At 44.0% G+C, this 24,111-nt stretch overlaps 1 protein-coding gene across 1 annotated transcript; it reads left to right on the top strand.

The window, feature by feature from the left end:
- The first annotated feature begins 6,645 nt into the window (after positions 1–6,645).
- LOC101613316 (olfactory receptor 56-like) lies at positions 6,646–7,611 on the top strand. The gene has a single exon (XM_004671804.2). It carries the CDS (start codon positions 6,646–6,648, stop codon positions 7,609–7,611), a length of 966 nt encoding a protein of 321 aa, XP_004671861.1.
- The last annotated feature ends 16,500 nt before the right edge of the window (positions 7,612–24,111 follow it).

Below are 24,111 nucleotides of genomic sequence, written 5' to 3'. Positions count from 1 at the left end.
CACAATAAAAGAAGTGATGTAATGATAAGTACCACATGAAGGACTAACCTTAAGAAGTACTTTAAAGGGGGCTGGAGAGATGGCTTAGTGGTTAAAGCACTTGCCTGCAAAGCCTAAGAACCCAGGTTTGATTCCCCAGTACCCATATAAGGTAGATGCACATGGTAGCACATGCATCTGGATTTTGTCTGCAGCAGCTAGAGGCTCTGGAGCACCCATTATCTCTCTCTACCTCCTTCTCTCTCTCAAATAAATAAAAATAACAACTTCAGACAGATGTAAAGACTGAGCAAGGAAGAGAGAAAGGAAGCCTAGGAAATGACAGGAATTTATGGTAGCAGGGAGACCAGCAGATATTTGAAAGAAAGAACCAAGACAAGGAAAGACTAGAGGGGGCAAAGATGAGCAGACAAGCCAGGTGTGGTGATGCATACCTTTAATCACAATACTCAGGAGGTTGAGTTAGGAAGAGTGCTGTGAGTTTGAGACCAGCCTGAGACTACCTAGTGAATTTCAGGTCAGCCTAGGCTAGAGAGAGACCCTATTTTGAAAAAAAAAAAAAAAGATGAAGAGACAAGGCAGGAGAGAAATAAGAATGACAAGGAGAGGAGAGTCCTTCTGAGAGATTGACCAAGAAATGGTTAGAGACCTCAGAAGAACACAAAAGATGAAGCCAAGGAGACATGGAGAGAGATTTCCACATCTTTCCTTTCAATGCAACTGTCATTTTCACACCCTGAGAGGGTAGACAGGGATCCTTTGGGGACTCCAAACAGTTAAGCTCTTGGGCCAAGATCACCCCACCAAAGCCTCATTAGAAATACTCAATAATGGGTCCTTGTGGGAGCCTAGAATGGTGCCAATGCCCTGATCTGGGGTGAGACCAGAGAGGTGAGCGTGTTAATTGTTTCCCTAGTGCCCCCCTGTGGCAGAGCTCTCCATGGATCTGGGTAGTCTAGACATCTGGCTACCACCTCAGCTTCAGAGCCAAGGAGTCTAAGAGTCCAACCACCTTGATCTTGGTAAGCATCCGACCCCCTCCATGATGGGCAGGAATAGCCTTGGAGTTGCCATGTGTTGAAGGAGAGAGATGTCAGTGAGGTGAGTATGTCCAGCTGGAAGGTTCTTGAGGAGACCCACAGGGAGGCAGATATCTTGTGATCCGCAGGACCCACTGTGCAAGGAGGTCTGTGAGTGTGTAGGGCAGAAAATTTTTCTGGGGTTACTGTTCCACTCCTCAAAGAAATTCATGACCTCAGTCACACAAGCTGCTTCTGCAGGTATATGTCTCTGCTTGACCTCCAAGAGCCAGAGGTTTCAGTTGGTTCATAACTGATAAATTCTTGGATATTCTCAAATATCTTGTCCAGTTGTAATTATTCTTCGGAATCCTGGACCCAGCTGCTGTCATAAAAGGTCATAAAAATAATAAATTAAGCTGAGTGTCATGTTGCATTCCTGTAATCCTAGTACTCAGAAAGCTGAGGCAGGATAACAGAAAATTTGATGCCATCCTGATATACATAGCGAGTTCCAGGCTAGCCTGGGCTACATAGCAAGACTCTTATCTCAAAAAGCCAAGGGGGGCTGGAGAGGCGACTTAGCGGTTAAGCACTTGCCTATGAAACCTAAGGACCCTGGTTAGAGGCTCAATTCCTCAGGACTCAAGTTAGCCAGATGCACAAGGGGGCGCACGCGTCTGGAGTTCGTTTGCAGTGGCTGGAAGCCCTAGCGCGCCCATTCTTTCTCTCTCTGCCTCTTTCTCTCTTTCTGTCTGTTGTTCTCAAATAAATAAATAAATGAAATAAACAAAAAGCCAAGGGGAAAAATGAGTAAGTCCCATATATCAAATTACTTTTCACAAGGTGAGTGTAAGTTTGTGGACAAGGGTTTCCTAATTGTTCACACAATTTTGGGTATAGTACATGCCTAAGACCAAAACCATATTCCCACTAAGAATATATAAATCTCCTCAGATTAGCAAAGGGTTTGTTAATCATGACATGTAACTCATGATTTCCACTTGTTAGGAACTTCTGGTCACACATGGCCTGGTCCTGGCTAGGCCTTCATCGTCATCCACACCATCTTTTATTTATTTATTTTTTCACTCACCACACTCCAACCACTGGCTTCCTACACCAGCCATGCTTCTCCAGCCTCAGGGCCTGGGATCTTGCCTGTATTTGGTATGCATGGCCCTGACTCTCAGTGCCTTCTCTCCAGTTCTTCACACTCTAGGCTCCTCATCACATAGGGGACTTTGGTCAAGTGTCACATCCTCTATTTTGAAACAACTTACCCGCTCATTACAATACATGTGACCTATATTTATTTTACTATAAGCCACTCTCTGAAAACCCCAGACTATGAAATTATCAAGTTGCTTGTTGGTTGTCTGTCTCTCCAACTTTTACTCCCATTTTGTGAAAGTGGAGGTGTGAGCCTCTATAGTTTCTTCAATGATTCCTGCTGAACAATACATTTTCTAGCACTTGCTCAGTAGGCAATTTCACAAATGCACACTGAGCAAGCCATCGGCTCAGTGCTGTGGTCTATAGAAGCTTACATGTGAATGCGAAATGCTGGAGATGTCAGGAAGAAACCCCAAATTTAGAAGGACTTTATAGGGGATGTTGAGTAATTTTCACTTTATTTCAGAAGCCTAGGGGACTCACTGATGATGTCCAAGTAGAGGTACGCTATGATACCGTCAACATATTGCTTACAAAAACCCCACAATGATCTTCTGGGATCACAAGGATAAAACAGATGGCTACTCCATCAGAACATTCCAGAGGTGATGCTCTCGTGAGATAAATTGCACAAGCACAAGAGCGAGAGAACCAGGACCGCCCCTCCCCATCTTGGACTGGCCCTTCAGCAATCTCATGCTTTGTTATTTATTTATTTATTTATTTTTCTGTTTCTGGGACACTGTAGACCAGGCTGACCTGGAGCTCAGAGAAATCCTCCTGCCTTAGACTGCAAAGTGCCAAGATGACAGATATGAGCCACAACAGCCAGCCAGCAATGTCATTATTTTATTTTATTTTTATTTATTTGGCAGAGAGAGGGAGGGAGGGAGGGAGGGAGGGAAAGGGCATAGGCATTCCAGGGCCTCCAGCTGCTGAATATGAACTCGAGATGCACGTGCTACCTTGTGCATCTGGCTTACATGGGTCCTGGAAAATGGAACCTGGATCCTTTGGCTTTACAGGCAAGCACCTTAACCACTAAGACATCTCTCTATCCTGAGCAATGTCATTCTTTATTTCAAACTCAAATGAGTAACTCATGAGAGTTGCATCCCTGAGACCTTAGAGGAAATTTCTGCCACTCTTTGATAGTAAATCCTGCTGACTCTTTTAACAAACATAGTCCCTGGACTTCCCTGTCAGCAATATAGCTGTGTTTAATTTTCTCAGTACTTGTCCTATAACGTGTCTTCAAAGACATGTCTCCCACTGCGACCCCCCAGAATTAGTTCAAAGGCCAATCACCCCTATTTTCACAGGTAAAATCTAATGCACAGAATATTTTCTGGGGATTATTTTTGTATTCTGGTGGGCTGTCAAATGGAGACAAGACAAAAGTAATGAAGAAAAGTGGCCTATGGCTTCGTGTACAGAGGCAGCAGCAATGATGGATTATGCAATAACCATCATGACAGCATCGATAATGAGAGCTATACATACAGTCCACTGCCATGCGACAGGAATCTTTCCAAGAACTCCCTGTGTTAACTTACATATCCTCCAAATGAACTTGCACATTAAGCACCAAGGTTGCTTGCTTACAAATAAAGAAACAGACACAAAGAGGGGAAGTCATTTTTCTATGACATGGGAATCATCTTTTTATTTTAATTTTTATTTACTTGAGATACAAATAGATAGAGATAGGGAAAGAAAGATAGAAAAATGGAGAGACAGAGAGATAGAATGGGTTTACCAGGGCCTGTTTTCATTGCAAATGAACTCTGCTTTGTGCATCTGGCATTACGTGGGTACTGGGGAATTGAACCCAGGACATCAGGCTTTGGAAGCAAGTGCGTTTAACCACTAAACAATCTTTCCAGCCCCAGAATCTTTTATTTTTTAGCATGTGTAATGCATGTGGGGGGCACGTGTATATGTATAACATATGTATATATACACTTATGTACATGTGTGTGTGCCCCATACATGTGTGCAGAGTTCAGAGAATACCAGTGTGTCATCCTCTCTGGTTTCTCAGCATTGTTTCTTTGAGATGGAATCTCTCACTGAACCTGGAGCCTGGCTGACCAGTGGGCACTATCAATTCTCTTGTCTCCATCCCCTTCAGGACTGGGATTGCAGGCATGCAGACCATGTCTGGCTTTTTTATGGACCGGGGATTGAATTCAAGTTCATGTTAATACATCAAGTGCTATATGCCTATTAAGCCATCTCCCAAGCCCAGCAGTGGAAATAATCTTTACAGAGAAAACCAGTTGCAGAAATTCCCCATCTCAGCCATTATCCCTGGATCTGTTAGCAAATGTCCATTGGTTACTTTAAAAATATTTGTTTATTTATGAGAGATAGAGGGAGAGAATGGGTGCATTAGGACCTGTAACCACTACAAATGAACTCCAGATGCATCTGACTTATGTGGGTCCTGGGGAATTGAACCTGGGTCTCTTGGCTTTATAGGCAAGCACCTTACCCACTAAGCCATTTCTCCAGCCCATTGGACACTTCTTTGACACCAAGCTGTAAGGTCAGCTTGATCTACATCTATACATGGGTTGGAGGCCTTAGTGCCATTTCAGGAATGATCCATCTCTTAGAAGAGCAAACCCGATTTACCTATGAGTACCTTGTGTACTTTGTGTCTGTCTATTTCAGACCCTGTAACTGAGAGAGGAGAAGCTGACCCCGAGATCCTGAGCCCAGCTATCCGCCACAATGCAACAACTCCAGCCACTGGTACTGAGGAGGGACAGGAGGAGGGAGAAGGAGGGTGTGTGTGGGGGGACACACAGAGAAAGAAGGATGGTGAGTGATAAAGGGGAGAGAAGAGCCGAAGTGGGAGGGAAGGAATTATGAGGCAGAGGGTAAGGATGAGGGTGACAGAGACCATGGTAGACTGGGACATGTAGGAACAGTGATAATTGAGGACTATAAGGATCCAGAGGAGGTGTGGAGAGAGAAGGACAGAAAAAGAAGAGAGAAGCTGGGCATGGTGGCACACACCTTTAATCCCAGCACTTGGGAGGCAGAGGTAGGAGGATTGCCGTGAGTTCAAGGCCACCCTGAGACTACATAGTGAATTCCAGGTCAGTCTGGGCCAGAGTGAGACCCTACCTAAAAATAAAGTGAAAAGTAAGAGAGAGAAGACAAAAGATAAGAGAAGGTTAGGTGGAGAAGTAAGAAGGCAGGAGAAGGCTTCAGAGAAAGTGTAAAATAAAGAGTGGAAAGGAAGAGAAACAGAAATGAGGAGACTTGGAAGGAAAGAAGGGAAGGACAGAAGCAAAGGAGGAAGGAAAGAGGTTGAGAGAGGGAAAATGCAAGTAATCGTGAGAGGGACACAGGAATGGTGGCATGGTATAAACAGAAGTGGAAGGAAAATGTGTGCGTGGTGGTACTGAGGAACCAGAGAGAGAGGAAAGCGGGAGAGGAAAGGGAAAAGATGAATGGGCTGTGGGAGACCAAGAGGACATGTTTCTTGAGGAGGAAAAGACAACTCCAGAGATGGAAAGAAGACAGAGGAGAGGGAGAGGATAGGAGAGTTGATGGCTCTGGCTCCTCTGGGTGAGGGAAACTTGGAGAAAATATTCTCCTCCTAGTAAAATAGGCAAGGGCCTCTTGTGACTTAATTTTGTGACTTAACTTCACAACTGTGGATCACAGGTTAAGGAATTTTGGTACACACAGCCAAAGAGAGCAGGTGAAGGGAAGTTTCAGTAAAGGTCAGGGAGGAAGATGAGAGAGGAGAAAGAGTGATGAACTTCTGTTTAGAGTGGACTCAGAAACCATTCTGCGTTCAGCAGGTGAGGATGGTGTTTTGAAATGCCAAATGTGAGTATGAGCACACACACAAACACACACACACACACACACACACACACACACACACACACACCACTGCCATGTGCCACACCCCACCCGCAGACTCGTGACACTTTGAGCCAAAGGACCGGATAGCATATTGGTGAGGAGTTGCTGTCTCAGGGTCTATGGCAGACGCCTCAGCTACTCTGAATGATGAACGATGAGGTGCTGCGGAAGAGCTAAGGGAGAGAGACGAAGGAGTAGAAAAGGAGAGGGAGAAAGAAATTCGAATTCAAACCGATATGGAAAATATTTTCAGAGAAAACTGGGCCTCAAGAAGAATTGCCTTTCAAAGTCGCTTGGCTGGCAAGTGGCAGAGGTAGACCAAAGTGCGAGAGAAAATCAGTTATTGCCGAAGGAAGGGGACGGGTGGAAACACAGGGACTGTGATGATGCGGAGTCGGGACGGGCGTGAGAGAGGAGTGAGGAAAGGACAGGAAAGGACAAGAGAGCTGACGAGGAAAGACAGGAGGGAATGCAAAGGAGGGGATTGGAAAACAGAAGGAAAGGTCTCTCTCACTCTTCCCAACCCTTTGTAGTGACCCTTCTAAGCCAGGCTACCTGGATGGGCGCCACCATTCTCAATGACTCAGGAACTTCAGAGTTTGTGCTGCTGGGGCTGTGGGCCCCGCCGCCCCTGCGTCCCCTGCTGTGGACGGCATTGCTGCTGGCCTACCTGGCCACGGTATTGGGCAACGGCGCCCTGGTGGGTCTGATCATGCTTGACCGGCGTTTGCACCGGCCCATGTACCGTCTCCTGACCCACCTGGCTCTGCTGGACACCGCCTATGTGAGCACTACACTGCCTCAGGCGTTGGCACACATGGTTTCGGGCAGTGCCCGCCTCTCCCTGGCACGTTGTGGGGCGCAGCTGTATGTGGGCATCTCCCTGGGCAGCTGCGAGGCCATCCTCCTTGCAGCCATGGCCCTGGACCGCAGCTTGGCAGTGTGCAGACCCCTGCGCTATGCCTCCCTGGTGACCCCACCGCGTTGTGCAGCGCTGGCTGGTGCTGCCTGGGTCCTGGGCTTCACGCTGTCGGTGCCCAACGCGGTGGCCGCCCTGCGCCTGCCCTTCTGCCCCGGGAGGCCCGCCGTGGACCACTTCTTCTGTGAGCTGCCTGCGGTGCTGAGGACCGCGTGCGCAGACACCACCGCCAACCACAGGCTGGTCCACGGCCTGGGCGTGCTCATCCTCTTGGTGCCCCTGGTCCTCATCCTCACATCCTACGCCTGCATTCTGGTTGCAGTGCACAAGCTCCCTTCGGCCAGGAGCCGAGGCAAGGCTCTGTCCACGTGCAGCTCGCACCTGGCCGTGGTGGGGCTCTTCTACGGCACCGTGAGCGCCTTGTACCTGCGCCCCCGCTCCTCTCGCGCGCTCCCAGCTACGCACCACAAACTGGTAGCCGTTTTCTACCTGGTGGTCACGCCCGTCCTGAACCCACTCATCTACAGCCTTCGAAACCGTGAGGTCCACGCTGCAGCCCACTACGCCCTGGCCCGGCTGCGGGGGATGCGCACGGCGCTGCTCTGAGCAACGGAAGCTGAACACCTGGCTCTTTGGTCCCCAGGCCTGGCTCCTCTGAGTTTTGATTAGGTACCTTTTGTAAACCTTAGGCCAGGGTCTGCAGCGCTCTCTCTCGTTCTCTCTTTCTGTCTCTCCTCTTGTAACCCAAGGAGGCCTTGAACTCAGCTACGTAGGATGACCTTGAACTCCTCATCCTTAGGTTTCCACTTCCTCAATGCTGGGATTATAGGCTTGTGTGTGCTCCTATGCCCATTTATGTGTTGCCGGGGATTGGATCCAGGGCTTCCGACATTCTAGGCCAGCAATCTACTTTTCATCAAGGAACAGATGAACATTTTATCTACCTTACAGCTACCTTATGCCTGCCATTGCTAAGACACAGCTTCTTTACAGAAAAACAGAAAGGAATGTGTTCAGAAATCTTTTAGTTTTGGATACTGACATTTGGATTCCAAATAATGTTCGTGTATCACAAAATATTCTTTTGGGAAGGAGAGATGGCTCGGCTCGGTGGTTAAAGGAGCTTGCTTGCAAAGCCCGATGGTCCAGGTTTGATTCCCCAGTACCCACGTAAAGCCAGATTCACAAAGTGGCACATGAATCTGGAGATCATTTGCAGTGGAAAGAAGGCCTGGTGTCTCTCTCTTTCTGATTGCAAATAAATAATACTTAAAAAAATTTTAAATATTATTTTTTTTTTGCTTTTTTTTGAGGTAGGGTCTCACTCTAGCCCAGGCTGACCTGAAATTCACTATGTAGTCTCAGGGTGGCCTCCAACTTGCAGCAATCCTCCTACTTCAGCCTCCTTGGTACTGGAATTAAAGGCACACAGTCTTTAACTTTAAAAAAGTATTATTTATTTGTTTATTTGCAAGGAGAGAGAGGGAGGGAGGATAAGAAGGAGGAAGAGAGAGAGAGAGGGAGAGAGAGGGAGGGAGGATAAGAAGGAGGAAGAGGGTGGGGGAGGGAAAGAATGGGTGCATGGGCACTCCAGGGCCTCTAGCTTCTGCAAACAAACTTCAGATGCATGTGCCACTTAGTACAACTGGCTTTATGTGGGTACTGAGAATTGAACCCTGGTCTTTAGGCTTTTCAGGCAAGTGCCTTAACTTAGTAAATCATCTCTCCAACCCTCTTTTAAATTAAAATTATTTTAATTTATTTATTTGAGAGAGAGAAATAGGCAGGGGAGAGAGAGAGAATGGGCACGTCAGGGCCTCTAGCCACTGCAAATGAACTCCAGACATAGGAGCCCCCTTGTGCATCTGGCTTACGTGGGTTCTGGGGAATTGAACCTGGGTCCTTTGGTTTTGCAGGCAAGTACCTTAACCACTAAGCTGTCTCTCCAGCCCTCTTTTAACTTTTTAAACTATTTGAAAATGTAAAAATAATTATCATATAGCAAGGGAATTGTTTGTCAGCTTCTGATATAGGGCAAAAGACTGACCCCAAAAGAACATTGTTAAAGCCAAAGGTGGTGGTGCATGCCTGTAATTACAATACTGAGGAGGGTGAATGAGGCAGGAGGATGGACAGTTTAAAGCCAGCATAGACAACTTAATGAATCCTTGGATAGACCAGGGCCTCTTGTGGCATCTGGCTTTATTTTTTCTTTGTGAGGGTGGCTGGTTTTACCTATGCACCATTTATCTCCACATTACCCACTGTGCCTAAGTTATGGATTCAGTGTGGGTGTCTGTCAACAGATAAGTAGATCAAGAAAGTGTGGTATATGGATAATGCGGTTTCATTCAGCCATAAAAAAGAAAGAAATTATAATTTGAAGAAAAATGGATGGAATTGGAGATTATCATGCTAAGTGAAATAAACCAGCCTCATAAAGACAAGTATCACGTGTTTTCACTTCAACATTTCTCCTTCTTCCCTTCCCTTTCCAGCCCCTTCTTCCTCCGTCCATATCTCCTGTCCTGTGTATGTCTCTCTTGTTTTTCTTACCTTGGCCTGTTTTCTACATATTTATCTCCCTGTATTAATGTGGACATGAACATCAATTTCAATGTTGTAATAAATATGGAAATGGATAGAGACAGAAATGAAAGGGATCTATCTGTAACTTCACTTACTTTTATGTCCCAAGACACTGGTACTCTCTTTCTGTTAACATTTTCAGTCATGTCTGTGATTTACAATCAATCACCTTTTTTTTTTGTAACCATTTTTCTTTATTAGCTATGTACATACTCATTGTATAAACAGCACATGTTGATATCATCCTTACCCTCATCCCTGTCCTCCCCCCTCTGAAAGGACCCTCTTCATTGGGGATGCCAGTTATCTCCATGGAGACTGTGGATTGTGTATTGTGGGGATAGCCACCAGTTATGGGGAAGAGGCAATGTCTCTGTGCATAATGTCCCAACTTGTAGCTCTAACAATCTTTCTGCCCCCTCTTCCATGAATTTCCCTGAGCCATGTTGGGCTCATTTTAGGTCTACTTCACTGATGAGGTCTTGGGAGCCTCTGTGTCTCTGGATCTCTGTTTTGATAGGAGTTTAGTGTTCTCTGTGTCTATCTCCTTCACCCTTGTGCTGGTACCAGGTTCACCAAGAAAGCAGCGCTCTTGCTCATTTCTCCAATTAGTCTATGGTTTCAGGAGGGGCCCTGGTGAGGTGTGATGGGCTGATTCTCTTCTCAGGCTCTGCATCCATCTGAAAAAAGATGAGCAGATTCTCCAATGGAGAGTGAAGTTAGCACCAGATAAACGGGATAACCATTATTATTTTAAAGAGAATTTTTTTTTTTTTTTTTTTTTTGGTTTTTCGAGGTAGGGTCTCACTCTGGTCCAGGCTGACCTGGAATTAACTGTCATCTCAGGGTGGCCTTGAACTCATGGCAATCCTCCTACCTCTGCCTCCCGAGTGCTGGGATTAAAGGCGTGCGCCACCACGCCCGGCTTTAAAGAGAATTTAATAGGTGTAGTCCCTCTTGTAGCCCAAGATTGGTGGGAACTTGATATTGGAGAGTGAGCTCATTTTTTGGATATGATTCTGACTTGTTTCCCAATTTCAGCATTTAGCCAAGTCAATAGCAGTTGGTTACCAATCATTGCTGTGTGCCACTATTGCACTTGGGTGAGCATCATGTTAGGTTGTTTGCTGCTCAGTAGCTTAGACCATGAATTGCTTGGATAGATGTTGGCCTTTTTACCCCAGTTGCTCATGTAGCATCTTCTGGCCCTAGACAAGCTAACTGTCTGGGGACTGACTCTCTTCCAGATACCAGCTAGGTATCTCCAATCAATCACTATGTGTGTGTATATATATTCATCTGTAAGCAGAGAGATTAGAGAGAAGAGAGACAGAGAGAATTGGCACACCAGGGCCTCCAGCCACTGCAAACCAATTCTAGATGCATGCACATCTGTGCATCTGGCTTCACATGGGTACTGGGAAATCAAATCTGGGTCATTAGGCCTTTCAGGAAAGTGCCTTAACTGCTGAGCAATCTCTCCAGCTCCTTGTCTGTGATTTAAACTGATTACAGTCACTGAAGCCTCTCCCACCCTTTTTTTTTTTTTTTTTTTTTTGCATGGGTGGACATGTAGTATATGTGATGTGTATTTGGTGTATGCCCATGTGTATGAAGATGCATGTACCCAATGCTCATGCATGTGGGAGCCAGAGGAAAATATCAGGTGTCTTCCCTCCATCACTTGTTCATGAGTTTCCTTGAGACAAAGTCTCTCTACTAATTCTGAAACTGCCATTTTTGTGAGCTCTAGTAATTCTCTGGTCTCTTGTCTGCGCAGGACTGGGGTTACAGGCATGCCTGGCCACACCCAGCTATTTAAGTGGGTGCTGAGGATCAAGTTCAGGTGATCTCAGGCCCACTCAGACCCTCATGCTTGGGTGGGAAGTGTTCTTACCCACTGAGCCAGCTCCCCAACCCTTGGTGAAACTCTTAATGGAGCTTCTGGTATACAGCAGGTGCTCAGCAAATGTCAAAGGTGGTTTGTAGCTGGGAATGGTGGCACATGCCTTTAATCCCAGCACTTGAGAGTCAGAGGTAGGAGGAGTGCTGTGAGTTTGAGGCCACCCTGAGACTACATAGGAATTCCAGGTCAGCCTGGCCTACAGTGAGACCCTATCTTGAAAAACTAAACAAAACAAGTAGTTTGTTCATTCATTCTATCATTATATTTTGTGAAGTATTCAAATTTAATATTTAACTATGTCACATATACAGGTGCAATTTGTAAATATACATTATGATGTAAATGAATGTGATAAAATGGATATGATAGAGATTTGACCTTGTCTTGGTGGTCACAGAGAAAATGACCTTGAGAGACAAATCCCATTAATTTCTGAGAGTTGCAATTTCTTCACCTGTAGTTTGGGAGAAAAACTTCCTTTTATCTTGTAGATTTGTGTAAAAATTTATAATTATATATAACGATCAAATAATGCAGTCTTAATTCTATTGGATATTATATTGGATTCATGCTTCCTATATAGTCTACGTCTTTGTTTTCTTAGTTATTTAAAAAATTATACTGGTATATACTGTATGATAAACATATTTTCTTCATACCCTTATCTTCCACGTCTCCCCTACCCATTAGATCCCTTTTTTTCCCCTAGACAGTTTCATTTCTACTTTCATATCATATATACCGACATGATTGTATGTATCTACATAAAATCTAGGAATCAAAAGTGACAGAAAATATGTGCTATTCGTCTTTCTGAGTTTGGCTTAATTCACCTACTATGATTATCTCCAGTTGCGTATTTTTCCTAAAAATGGCATGACTTTTTATTCCTCATGACTAAAGAAATTTGACTGTGCATTTATATCACATTTTTAATCTGTTCTCAAAATATGACTCATTTTCATCATTAACAAGTGTATTGGTATAATTCCATTGTATGTAGTGATAGATTTCATGTAGATATTTTCATAAGTACTTTGACCATATTCAACCCCTGTGCTTGCTTCTCCTCTTTCCCCTGCCCTTCCTCCTGTCCTGCATGTTTTTCTCTCTTTATTTTTAATTATTTATTTGAGAGAGAGAGAGAGAAAGAGAGAGAGAGAGACAGGAAGATAGAGAGAGAATGGGTATGTCAGGGCCTCCGGCTACTGCAAACAAACTCCAGATGGAAGCTCCACCTTGTGCATCTGGCTCATGTAGGTTCTGGGGAATCCAACCTAGGTCCTCTGGCTTTGCAAGCAAGTGACTTAACCACTAAGACACTCTCCAACTTCTCTCTCTTTAAAACAAGACTTGAGGAGTTGAGGAGATGGCTTAGTGGTTAAGGGCATTGTTTCAAAGACTGATAGCCTAGGTTCGATCCCCAGTACCCACATAATACCAGATGCACAAAGTGGCACATGCATCTAGAGTCTATTTGTGGCAACAAGAGGCTCTGGCATGCCCAAGATCTCCCTCTTTCTCCTTCTCTCTGCTGGCAAATAAGTAAATTAATAAATAAAAAACAAGAGTAGAGCTTTGTTGTAAATAAAAAATCATAAAGTCTCAAAAAAATCTTTGATTTTTAGCTGGGTGTGGTGGCGCAAGCCTTTAATCCCAGCACTCGGGAGGCAGAGGTAGGAGGATCGCTGTGAATTCGAGGCCACCCTGAGACTCCATAGTGAATTCCCAGTCAGTCAGGGCTAGAGTGAAACACTACCTCGAAAAAAAAAAAAATGTTTGATTTTTGAGTGAAATATTACATAATTTTATATTATTATTTGTTGGTGCATGCACAATGTATGTGCATGTGTCCATGTTCATATATGTGAGTGTGGGTGTGTGAATGTCAAAACATGTGTTTCAAGGTCTGAGGACAACGTTTTGTGGGTCGGTCCTCACTTTGGACCTCATTAGAGTCAGGGTCTTTCCATACTCACTCTCCCATTCACCAGGCTTGTTGGCTTGCAGGCTTCTGGTCGATCCTTCTGTCTTCTCTTCTCTTCTTGCCATAGGTGTGCCTGGATTCTAGATACTCTATAAAACACCCAGTTTTTAAATGGGTTCTGGGGATCTGAACTCAGGTTCTCATACTTGCATGACAAATACTTTATCCACTGAGCCATCTGATAGGGGAGACGCCCTTCCAAACATCGACACAACGCCAAATTGGGTGGAAAAGAGATTTGTTCACATGTGGTCCAGAGTTAGGATAGCTCCTGAAAGTCTCTGGCCCCCAGCACAGAGCATCCTCCCAATATATAGTTTCAGCAACAAGCCCAGCCAAACAAGCAGGCAAGCAGGAGCTCCAGAGGCAGACATATGACGATCAGTGGCTGCAGTTCACATCAGGGGATGGGGAGGGGTGCACAAGGGAGGAATTCCAAAATCCAGCAATGCAGTTCTGACCTTTACCAAGCACGACTGGCCCCATATCCTTGGGCAGGAGAGGGTTTGCCATAGCAGCCTCAGGTCTTCTTTCCAAAGCCCTATAGGTTTTTCTTTGGTAGAAAAACATACTTGTTTCTTTCATGTCCTTCGTGAGCCAAAAGTCACCGATCAGAGCAGTAAGACCCCTTCACGGCTGAGTATTGACTCTGAATGTAGACAAGGTGATATGTTGCCCAGAGAACCACAGGGACGTGGCTTACCATTTGAAGTGTGAATAAACACATCATGAAAACCATAGTTGGGTGATTCCTCAGCGTGTACAACACAGGGCTACTGCATGAGCCAGTGGATCCACTCGTTGGTAGGCACCCAAGAGAAATAAGAACATAAATCTGCACACACAAAATAATTTGCATTCATGAATATTAACATGAGCATTACTAGTTAAATGCCAAACCAGAAACAACTCCGAGTGTATCAACTGCAGTTGGGTTGTACCTCAGCATTAGATCTCTAAGAATCCACAGTGAGGGGCTGGGGGCCTGGCTCAGCGGTAGAGCACTTGTCTAGAACCCACAGTGAGGGGCTGGGGGCGTGGCTCAGAGGTAGAGCACTTGTCTAGATCCACAGTGAGGGGCTGGGGGCATGGCTCAGAGGTAGAGCACTTGTCTAGAATCCACAGTGAGGGGCTGGGGCATGGCTCAGAGGTAGAGCACTTGTCTAGAGTCCACAGTGAGGGGCTGGGGACATGGCTCATAGGTAGTAGAGTCCTTGTCTAGAACCCACAGTGAGGGCTGGGGTGCGGCTCAGATGTATAGTGCTTGCCTAGCATTTGCCAGGCTCTGAGTTCAAACCCTAATCCCACCTACAAGAGCACATCTACTGAGGAGTAGAGAACATAGTCATATCCGTACAATGCAGTATTTGAGTCAGTACTGAAAGAAGAGGGAATGAAGAAACACGGTCTCCTGCGGCTTACAGGTGAACTTGGAAAATGTTTTGCTCAGGAAAAGAAGCCAGGAACAAAAGGACACATACTATGATTTCATTTATATGAAATGTCCAGAGCAGACAAATCCATACAGACAGAGATCAGACCAGTAGTTACTAGACTCTAGGGGGAGGGATGGGTGTGGAATAACTGCTTAATAGGCACAGGCTGTCTTTCTGGAATGAGATAACAATGATGGAGACACATCCTTATTAATATACTGAAACATCGGATTTTAGACTAAATCAAGTGAGTTGTATGGGGGTATGAATTGCATCTTAAATGTCAAAATAAGTAGTACTAGGAATGTTTACTGTATTTGCTCTTGTGGCAGACACTACCCTAATCACTATAAGAGGATTAGCAAGTTGAATCCATTTTGTGATCCTATGAATTTTGTCTTATGCAAATCTCTGGGGTTGTGGATATAACTCAGTGGGCAAAGTGTTGCTGCATAACGTAAGGGCCTGAGTTCAGATCCTCAGCACCCTCATAAAAACAAGGCATGGTAGCGCATGTCTTTAATATCAGCACTAAGGAGATGCAGACAGAAGATGCTTGGGACATGCTGGCTAGCTATTCTAGCTAAATCGGCGAGCCCCAAGTTCAATGAGAGACTTGTCTCAAAAATTGAGGTGGGGATGGAAAGAGTGCTTAGTGGTTAAGGTGCTTCCTGGCAAAACCAAAGGCCCCAGGTTCAATTCCCCAGTACCCACATAGAGCTAGATGCACAAGGTGGCACATACATCTGGAGTTCGTTAGCAGTGGCTGGAGGCCCTGGCATGCCCATTCTCTCTCACTTTCCATCTCTCTCTCTCTTAAATAACTAAGATTAGGGCTGGAGAGATGGCTTAGCGGTTAAGCGCTTGCCTGTGAAGCCTAAGGACCCAGGTTCAAGGCTCGGTTCCCCAGGTCCCACGTTAGCCAGATGACAAGGGGGCGCACACGTCTGGGGTTCGTTTGCAGAGGCTGGAAGCCCTGGCGCGCCCATTCTCTCTCTCTCTCCCTCTATCTGTCTTTCTCTCTGTGTCTGTCACTCTCAAATAAATAAATAAAATTATAAAAAAAATTAAGGTGGAGAGTGATTCAAGAAGACACCCTACATCAACCTCTGGCATGTATATCCTTATACACATGAATCCACTCACATATTAGTGTGTGCATGTACACACACACACACACACACACACACACACACTCCACAAACATATACATATGAAAATAGAAGAGACGCTTGATAAAATTGCTGAGAATTGTGCTCAGCCCCAAACAGGACACCTAAACTGCCCCTCCGTTAGACTGAAGGAATCCTTGTGAAGAGGGGGTAGGAAGGAAGGAAGAACAGGAAAAGGGGAAGGGGCCTGTGAAATGCTGTTTTTGAGATACAACATGGCTGTCACACTCATGAACTCACAGCAGCTGTAGTTTCCTGCACAAGATTGAGCCTGTGAGTATTTCATCGTGGATGGGAGAGGGGCTTATGAGATTCCACACTTCCCATAGTGGCTAATAGGAGTTGGGGTGGGAAAGTCATGTTCATTATTGGTGTGGCCACTGTAATCTTCCCATACTCCAGAAATTATCTCTTAATAACTATAAGAGAAACTCTCTTAATCTAAGGGTAGTTGGCATCTATGGAATGGCCATACTGGGTGAATACTTTATATTTTTGGAAACAACTAGAAATCTGACCTTTCTCAATTTGCATAATCTTGGCATGAAGATTCAAGCTTTAAAATTCTCTCCCTCTCCCTTCCTCCTTCTTGCAAATAAATAAATTAAATAAATAAAAAAGTATTTCCCTCCCTCATGCGCTGCTACAAGAGAATATATCAGAAAGAAACCTACTAAGGTTTGTTTGTGCATTTTCCCAGGACCCACAAAAGCCATATGCAGAAGATGGCACGTGTGTCTGGGGTTCGTTTGCAGTGGCAGGAGGTCCTGGTGTCTCTCAATCTCTAGCTGCCCCTTCCTCTCTCTTAAATAAATAATAAAAACACTTCAATCAATCCTGCCCCAAGTGATTTGATACCATTTTTATTTTTATTTTATTTATTTATGTATTTTTTATTTATTTGAAAGAGACAGAGAAGGAGGGGTACAAGAGACAGAGAGATACAGATAGGAAGAGAAAGAGAGAAAGAGAGAGAGGGAGGGAGAGAATGGGCATATCTAGGCCTCTTGTTACTGCAAATGAACTCCGGATGCATGCACCACCTTGGGCATCTCCCCAACAGTCCACTCTCAGCACTTTTACCAGTTACGAATCTGTTGTAATCACCGCCCACTGTAAAAAGAAGCTTTTCTGACCAAAGTTGCAAGTAGTATTCATCTGTGGGCATAAGCACCAGTATTTAAAAAGGAATTTGACAGGCACATCATGTGCATTATCAAAACATCAGCAGTAGCTTCCCCACTAGGGTCCATGACCTGTCCAGCCATGGGCTTTTGTCCAGTTCACAGTACCAGGTGTGAATTCCCTCCCGTAGAGCAGGACTCAAATCCAGTCAGGGATGAATTGCTTCTCCCCACAACAGTTATGTGGTACTATTTCACTTCTTGCCTGGCTGCTCAGTGGTTGTGTTGAGCATCCAGGGTCCACAGTGGAGCAAAACAGCATTATGTAAACAGGCCAGCAGGGAGGAAGCTTCCTCCTCAGTCCCAGCTTAACTTTCTGTTTCATACCATGTGATCAAAGTGTGTGATGTCTCCAGTAATAGGGTCTTAGCATCTGATTCTGGTGGGCAGCCAACATCAGTGACAATAGCTTGTATGGTTTTGGGGTTTTGTGGACCTCAGAGACTATAGTGGCAAACAGATCTTCGGGGTGTAGCTCACCCTTAACCCTGGAATTTTCATTTAATAACCTATGGCTTCAGGTAGTAACTGCCTTTCCTATTCATAAAGGATGTCTTCATTCACACTCTTTAAAATTTATTTTTATTTATTTATTTGAGAGAGATAGAGATAGAGAAATAGGGAGAGAGAGAGAGAGAGAAAGAGAGAGAACGGACACACCAGGCCCTCTAGCCACTGCAAGTGAACTCCGAAAGCATGCGCCACCTTCTGCATATGGCTTATGTGGGTCCTAGAAAATCAAACCTGAGTCCTTTGGCTTTGTAGGCAAACACCTGGACCACTAAGCTGTCTTTCCAGCCAAGCTCTCTTTACATCGTTGCTTTTAGTTTTCATTAATATCTTTGCATAAGTATATATTATATATTGAGCACATTCAACCTTAACCTCCTAATCTCTCCTTGTTTGCCCCTTTCCCTCACGTTGGTTCCCTCAGACAGTTTCTTTGGTGTGTGTTTCTCCATGTATGTGCACCACCCCAAGTGCACATGTGTGGAGGCCAGAGGAGGAATGCGGTATCATATTTCATTGCTCTTACATCTTATTTCCTCATCTGTCACTAAACATGGAGTTGGCACTATTTTCCAGTGAGCCTGGCAAGCCCCAGTGATCTTCATGTCTCTGCTCCCTCAATACCCAGGTTACAGGTGGATGCAGCCATGCCCAGTATTTTTCATGTGGGTGCTGGGGATCCAACTCAACTCTTCAAGTTTGTGCAGAAAATTCTTTTCCACACTGAGTGATATCCTCAGCTCCCTTGGGTGGCTGTTATTGAACATCTTGATGAACATCTAAAGATGACCTACTATTGTCTGTACATAAGGAGTGCTTCCTGACTTGTGCTGGATGAAAGTGGTCTTAAAGTGCTTCTTGTACATTCTTTTTTTGTCATAAGATCTTCCGGATATTCTCCTGTAGTCCACCAAAGTAGCATATTCTTCCTCCACATCCTCAGTTTCAGGCCCAAACTATTTCCCTATCCATTTTTAGCATAGACCTTGGAAGCAGTAGTGATGCTTGGTTTATTTTCATGTTTCCGGAATACACAGTACATTCTAGCACACAGTGAGGTAAGGATGTACACTTATAAACATGGCAGAAAGATGGACTCCAAATTAGGAGTGGCTTTTGCTCTCTTTCCTCAAGCCACGTAGCAATTCAGAAAAAAAAAAAATCCATGTGTGTCTAATTCCACAGAGACCAGGGAGGCTCCAGAGACCCCAGCTGTGGCTTAAGCCACTCTGCTTTCTCCTGTCTGTAAGGACAGAAGCGTCAGCAGCTCAGATGTGCAGTGGGTCGGTCAGGAAGGACTCCAAGCTCAGTACCAGGGTCAGGCAGCACTTGGTTTCCGAACTGTTGACTCTTCTGACTCCATTCCTTAGAATTCTGAGTGGATGCTCATCCCATCCCATCACTGATCAGAGACCCCAAGGAAGGAAGAAGACAGCCTGTGTTCATTTGGATAGGCCCATATTACTTGAGCTATTTGGGTAAGCTGAATGGGAACCTGGAGGTAGGGAGATTGAAGAGGGGAAGCTGAATGTGAGAAGAAAGGTTTTCCATGTCAGGTGCCTTGTGGAACCTTTTGCTTGTTTTATCTCCACGAATTCTCTCCATAATCCTATGAGGTAGTTATATGCAGAATCTTTATTTTACAGATGGAGAAATTGAACAACAGTAAGAGGATGAAAAAATGATACTTTTATATGGTGCTGAGGATTGCACCTATGGCTTTATGCATGCTAGGCAAGTGCTTTAAGACTGAGCTATAGCCCCAGCCCAAAATACTATATTTCACACAATTTTACATATAACTCACACAGCATCACAAATAGTAGAGGAATTGGATTTTGAGTCCAGGTCCATAAGATTATAAAGTCTGAATCCGTTTTTTTTTTTGTTTTTTTTTTTTAACCATACCACGATTTCTGTCAAGCATGATTGAAAAAGAATAGGTGGTTTAGGAAATACATTTCCAACTAGATGAGTGACTTTGGTCAAAGTACAATTCCATCTTTTGTGTCTTTGTTGTGAAACCTCATCTTTCTAATTTACCCAATCTTATTGCATTTTCTAACTTTCAGAATTATACTTTTCTTTTTTTTTATTTTTCAAAGTAGGGTCTCACTGTAGCCCATGCTGACCTGGAACTCACTCTATAGTCTCAGACTGGCCTCAGACTCACAGTGATCCTCCTATCTCTGTTTCCAGAGTGTCGAGATTAGAGGCACGAGCCACCTTGCATGGCTCAGAATCATATTTATCCTTAAGGTCCTAGTTAAACATGTTAAACTGTGCATGAATTTTGCCAGTGCTTCTTTCTGGGAGTGATCACCTCTTACTCAAACCTCTAACCTAATTTATTTATTTTCTTGCACAAACGTCTTGGACTAGATTAGATGATCTGGTAGCACTAGAATCTAGTTTTGAAGCCAGGCAGAAGGAGAGCTTCATGGTATTGATTTCAACATGTGCAGAGTCTAGAGAAGTGATCATTAGATTCAGAATCTGATAGATCCTGACTTGTTTGATGGATTTATCGATTACTAGATGTGTGACTTCAGTCCGATTTCATCATTTATCTGAGCCTATTTCTTCTTGTACAAAATGCAGACAGCAATTGGTCATTCACAGGATGGTTTAAAATCTGGGTCGATAAAATGGTATCCACACAATCATTATGATATGTGTACTTGGATGGCACATGGCTTAATTTTGTTAGGCAGCATTTGATGTTTGCCATATTGCAGGATGTTGGCATGTGTGAGTCTTAACGGATGAGCATCAAAACAAGCCCAGGTTTTCCCAGAAAGACTCTGAGGCTCCATAAGTTGTTCAAAGATTCAGAGCTACTAATTGGAAGATCTAATATTGAAATCCAAGTCTACCTAAACCTCATTTAATGGTGGAGGTATTAGGTAACTTTCAGTAAAGATAATCTCATCCATTATTCATAATCCAGGAAGAGCCAGGCAGCTTAAGTAACTCGTTCAAGTTTAGCCAACAAGGAGACAGTGGCTAGGAAATTCCCCGGTCAGACCCAGCCTTTATCATTCCTATACTTCTGTGGCACACAGCAGGCTGGATGAATGAGTATAGGCAGAGTGAAAAATCCAAGAGCCCTTGAGTGCATCCATTCTATACTGAGGAATTCCAAAGTGGCCTTTAATATGGAATCAATGTGTTTTTATCCGAGATAAACAAAAAAATTAATTCTCTTTATCTTGGCATCTCTCATGACTGGCTGTGAGGTGTGAGTCATGGTGGACATAATGGCAGAGGTGAGTCTGGGGCAGGATGGAGAGAATCAGGACCAGTAGGAAGACCTGGGAGGCATGGAATATACAGCAGCCCTTCAGAACCACTGGGAGTTCAGCCTCCTCGCTTTAACCCTGTATTGCTGGAGGGCTGTGTTCAGGACCGAAGACAGTGTTCTCAGAGCAGCTTCAACCTCCTTTGGACTGCAGAGTACTGACTTCAATTGAGCATTGAGCATGTGACCTCAGTATTACACTTGATCTGTGAGACTAGATGTTTAATTGAGACACAGACATAAAGCAACTAGGTAAATCTTTACCTGTAAACCATACTGAATGGAACACCAGATCCACAGTTCACGGAGGGAGGCACCTGGAATAAATAGATAGCTTCTATTTTCTAGGCTTCACACCCCTTATTGATAAACTGAGGTGTTAAGAATCCTTGCCACTCAAGGTCACTGGGATGATAAAATGGGACCTTGGTTATAAGGTCTTCTAGGACATATCTGAGCTACTTCACATCTGGAATTTTTAAAAATATTATTTATTTGAGAGAGCAAGAGAGAGAAAGAGAGAAAGAATGGGCATGCCAGGGCCTCCAGCCACTGTTAAGAACTCCAGACACATGTGCCACTTTGTGCATCTGGTTTACATAGGCCCTGGGGAATTGAACCTGGGTCCTTTTGCTTCACAGGCAAGCACCTTAACTGCTAGGCAGTCTCCCCCACCCCACATCTGGAATTTAAACAAATAGTTTTATTTATTTATTTGCAAGAACTCAAAGAGGGGAGTGGTATGGGGAAATGGGTGTGACAGGACTTCTTGTCACTGCAAATGATACTGTATAAGACACTTTGTGCATATGACCTTACATGGGCTCTAGTAGGTCAAACCTAAGCCATCAGGCTTTGCAAGCAAGCACCTTTAACCGCTGGGCCAGCTCTCCAGCCCCCACATCTGGATTTTTTTGTGCTGTGCTTAACCTAACCTATGCCATACCATCAGCTACAATGTTTACATCTGTGAAGATGTTTTCAGCTTCCATCTGTACAAGATAAGGGTATCAAAGTCAGTGTCTGCAAATGGCCCTTCCAGTTCTTGCATTCCCTAGCTAGAATGGGAGAATCATTTTCTTTTATTTAGATGATTTGCTTCAGAAAAAGAAAGGGAAATGCCTTTTTCACTAAAGCATCCTGAGGAATAAGGCAGAAACCCAAGGGACTAAGAAATAACTAAGAAAACAAAACTGCAGATTTGCAGAGTTGAGTATGTTCTCACTGCTGGAGAAGTGTTTGAAAAATACCTTTTTTTGGTTCTGGACTTCTGCATAGTAAGACGGAAAGTGCCATTTGCTTTGCAGCATTATGAGGGAGAGAAAATATGAATAAATAACATAACATTGGCATGTGATAGATACTGAAAATGAGAATTCTGATCATGTCTAGTTTTGAGCTCCCAGAATCTTAGATTTTATTTATGAGACAAGGGGAATCCCTGAATGGCTGAGTGACTCACTCAAAGGGCTCTTGGGGAGGAAGCAACATGCCCAGGACTCAACAATACCTCTGCTGTACCTTAAAGAGACCCTCGTAAAACACAAAGTGCAGTCTGGGATAGAAGAAGAATCACCTGTGCTCTTCAGTTGGGACAAATATATAGTAGCTGAACTGTATCAGGGAAACTATGTGAGACATGAGGCCTGAGATGCCTCTCAGGCAGACCAAACACAGCTCCCAGGTCCATGACATGCTTAGGACCAATGTAGACACTTCATTATCTAGGGCAACTCTATTTACTATTGATGACACTTTTGGGTTCATCCCAAGATCCATATATCTCAAGCCTCACTTTCACATTTAATCTGTGAAATCCAGCAGTTCATAAGCCTCAGTTTCTTCTTTCTAAATTTCTATTATGCCCCTGTACTACTTGACTTACTTCCTTATTTTTTCCTTTATGACAACTTTTCTTACTAAAATCATGTTTATATTGTATTTATTTACTTGCAAGGAAAGATGGGGGGAGAGAGAGAGAGAGAGAGGGAGTGAGAGAGGGAGAATTGGCTTGACAGGGTCTCCAGCTGCTGCAAACAAATTCAAGATGTATGTGCTACTTTGTGCAGCCGGTGTTACATGGATACTGGGAATTGAACCTGGGTCATTAGGCTTTGCTGGTAAGTGCCTTAACTGCTGAGCCATCTTGTCATCCCCACTAAAATTATTTTGAAAGAAAATTGTTTTATAAAGAAGGAAAACATGTGCTGTTTGCAAAAAAAAAAAAAAAAAAAAGAAATCATTGGCTATAGAAATGAAATCTGATAACATAAAACAATGTGATATATTCTAGTTCTGGCTCCAAAACCCAAATTGCTGGAAAGTAGGAGGCTGGCCACTGTTTAGTTATGGGGGGACTTAAGCAGCTTTAACGAGTGGCCAATGCTCTCTTGGCACAGCAGACCATTTCCTTGGTATAATAAATGGGACTGACAGTTGACATTAGGCAAATCAACATTATTCAATGCCCTCTATATATGTCACTTGAAGTCATGCCATGTTAGGAGCACATGTCAAACTCTTTAAGAAAGGCTATGGTGGGGTCCTCTAAGAATTATTGACCCAAGCTGCATAATTTCAAGTTGAAAAATATCAAGTTGATATTCACATCAATGACTTTCTTTGTGGCTTCAATAAATAGCCTTCCTTTCACAGCCTTCCCTTTGGCTTGTGAATGGCTCTCCGGAGAGCTGTTTGGTAAATTATGACCATCTCCATTGCCCATATGAAGAGGTAATGAATCACAAATGTGAGGAGTCTGGCTTGCTAGTGTTGAAAGCAGACCATCTGCAGACAGTAATTCTATGTAGGGTAGAATGCAAAACTCATGCTAAAGGTAGAGGAAAGAAAACCTTACAATACAGCAGTAGAATCAGGTCATTGAGTGTCTGGACAGAAAACAACTTCCGTTTCCTGCCTATTTTTTTCATTACAATGCACTTAAGTGTTGGACCAGATAGTCACTAAGACACTTTGGCACTAACAATGTAAGATTATATGAATAAAACCTCACCTGCTTTT

This window comes from Jaculus jaculus, chromosome 14, assembly GCF_020740685.1.
Source record: "Jaculus jaculus isolate mJacJac1 chromosome 14, mJacJac1.mat.Y.cur, whole genome shotgun sequence".
NCBI lineage: Eukaryota > Metazoa > Chordata > Mammalia > Rodentia > Dipodidae > Jaculus > Jaculus jaculus.
The sequence above is the reverse complement of the archived record's forward strand: the minus strand, read 5'-3'. Positions and strand labels throughout refer to the sequence as shown.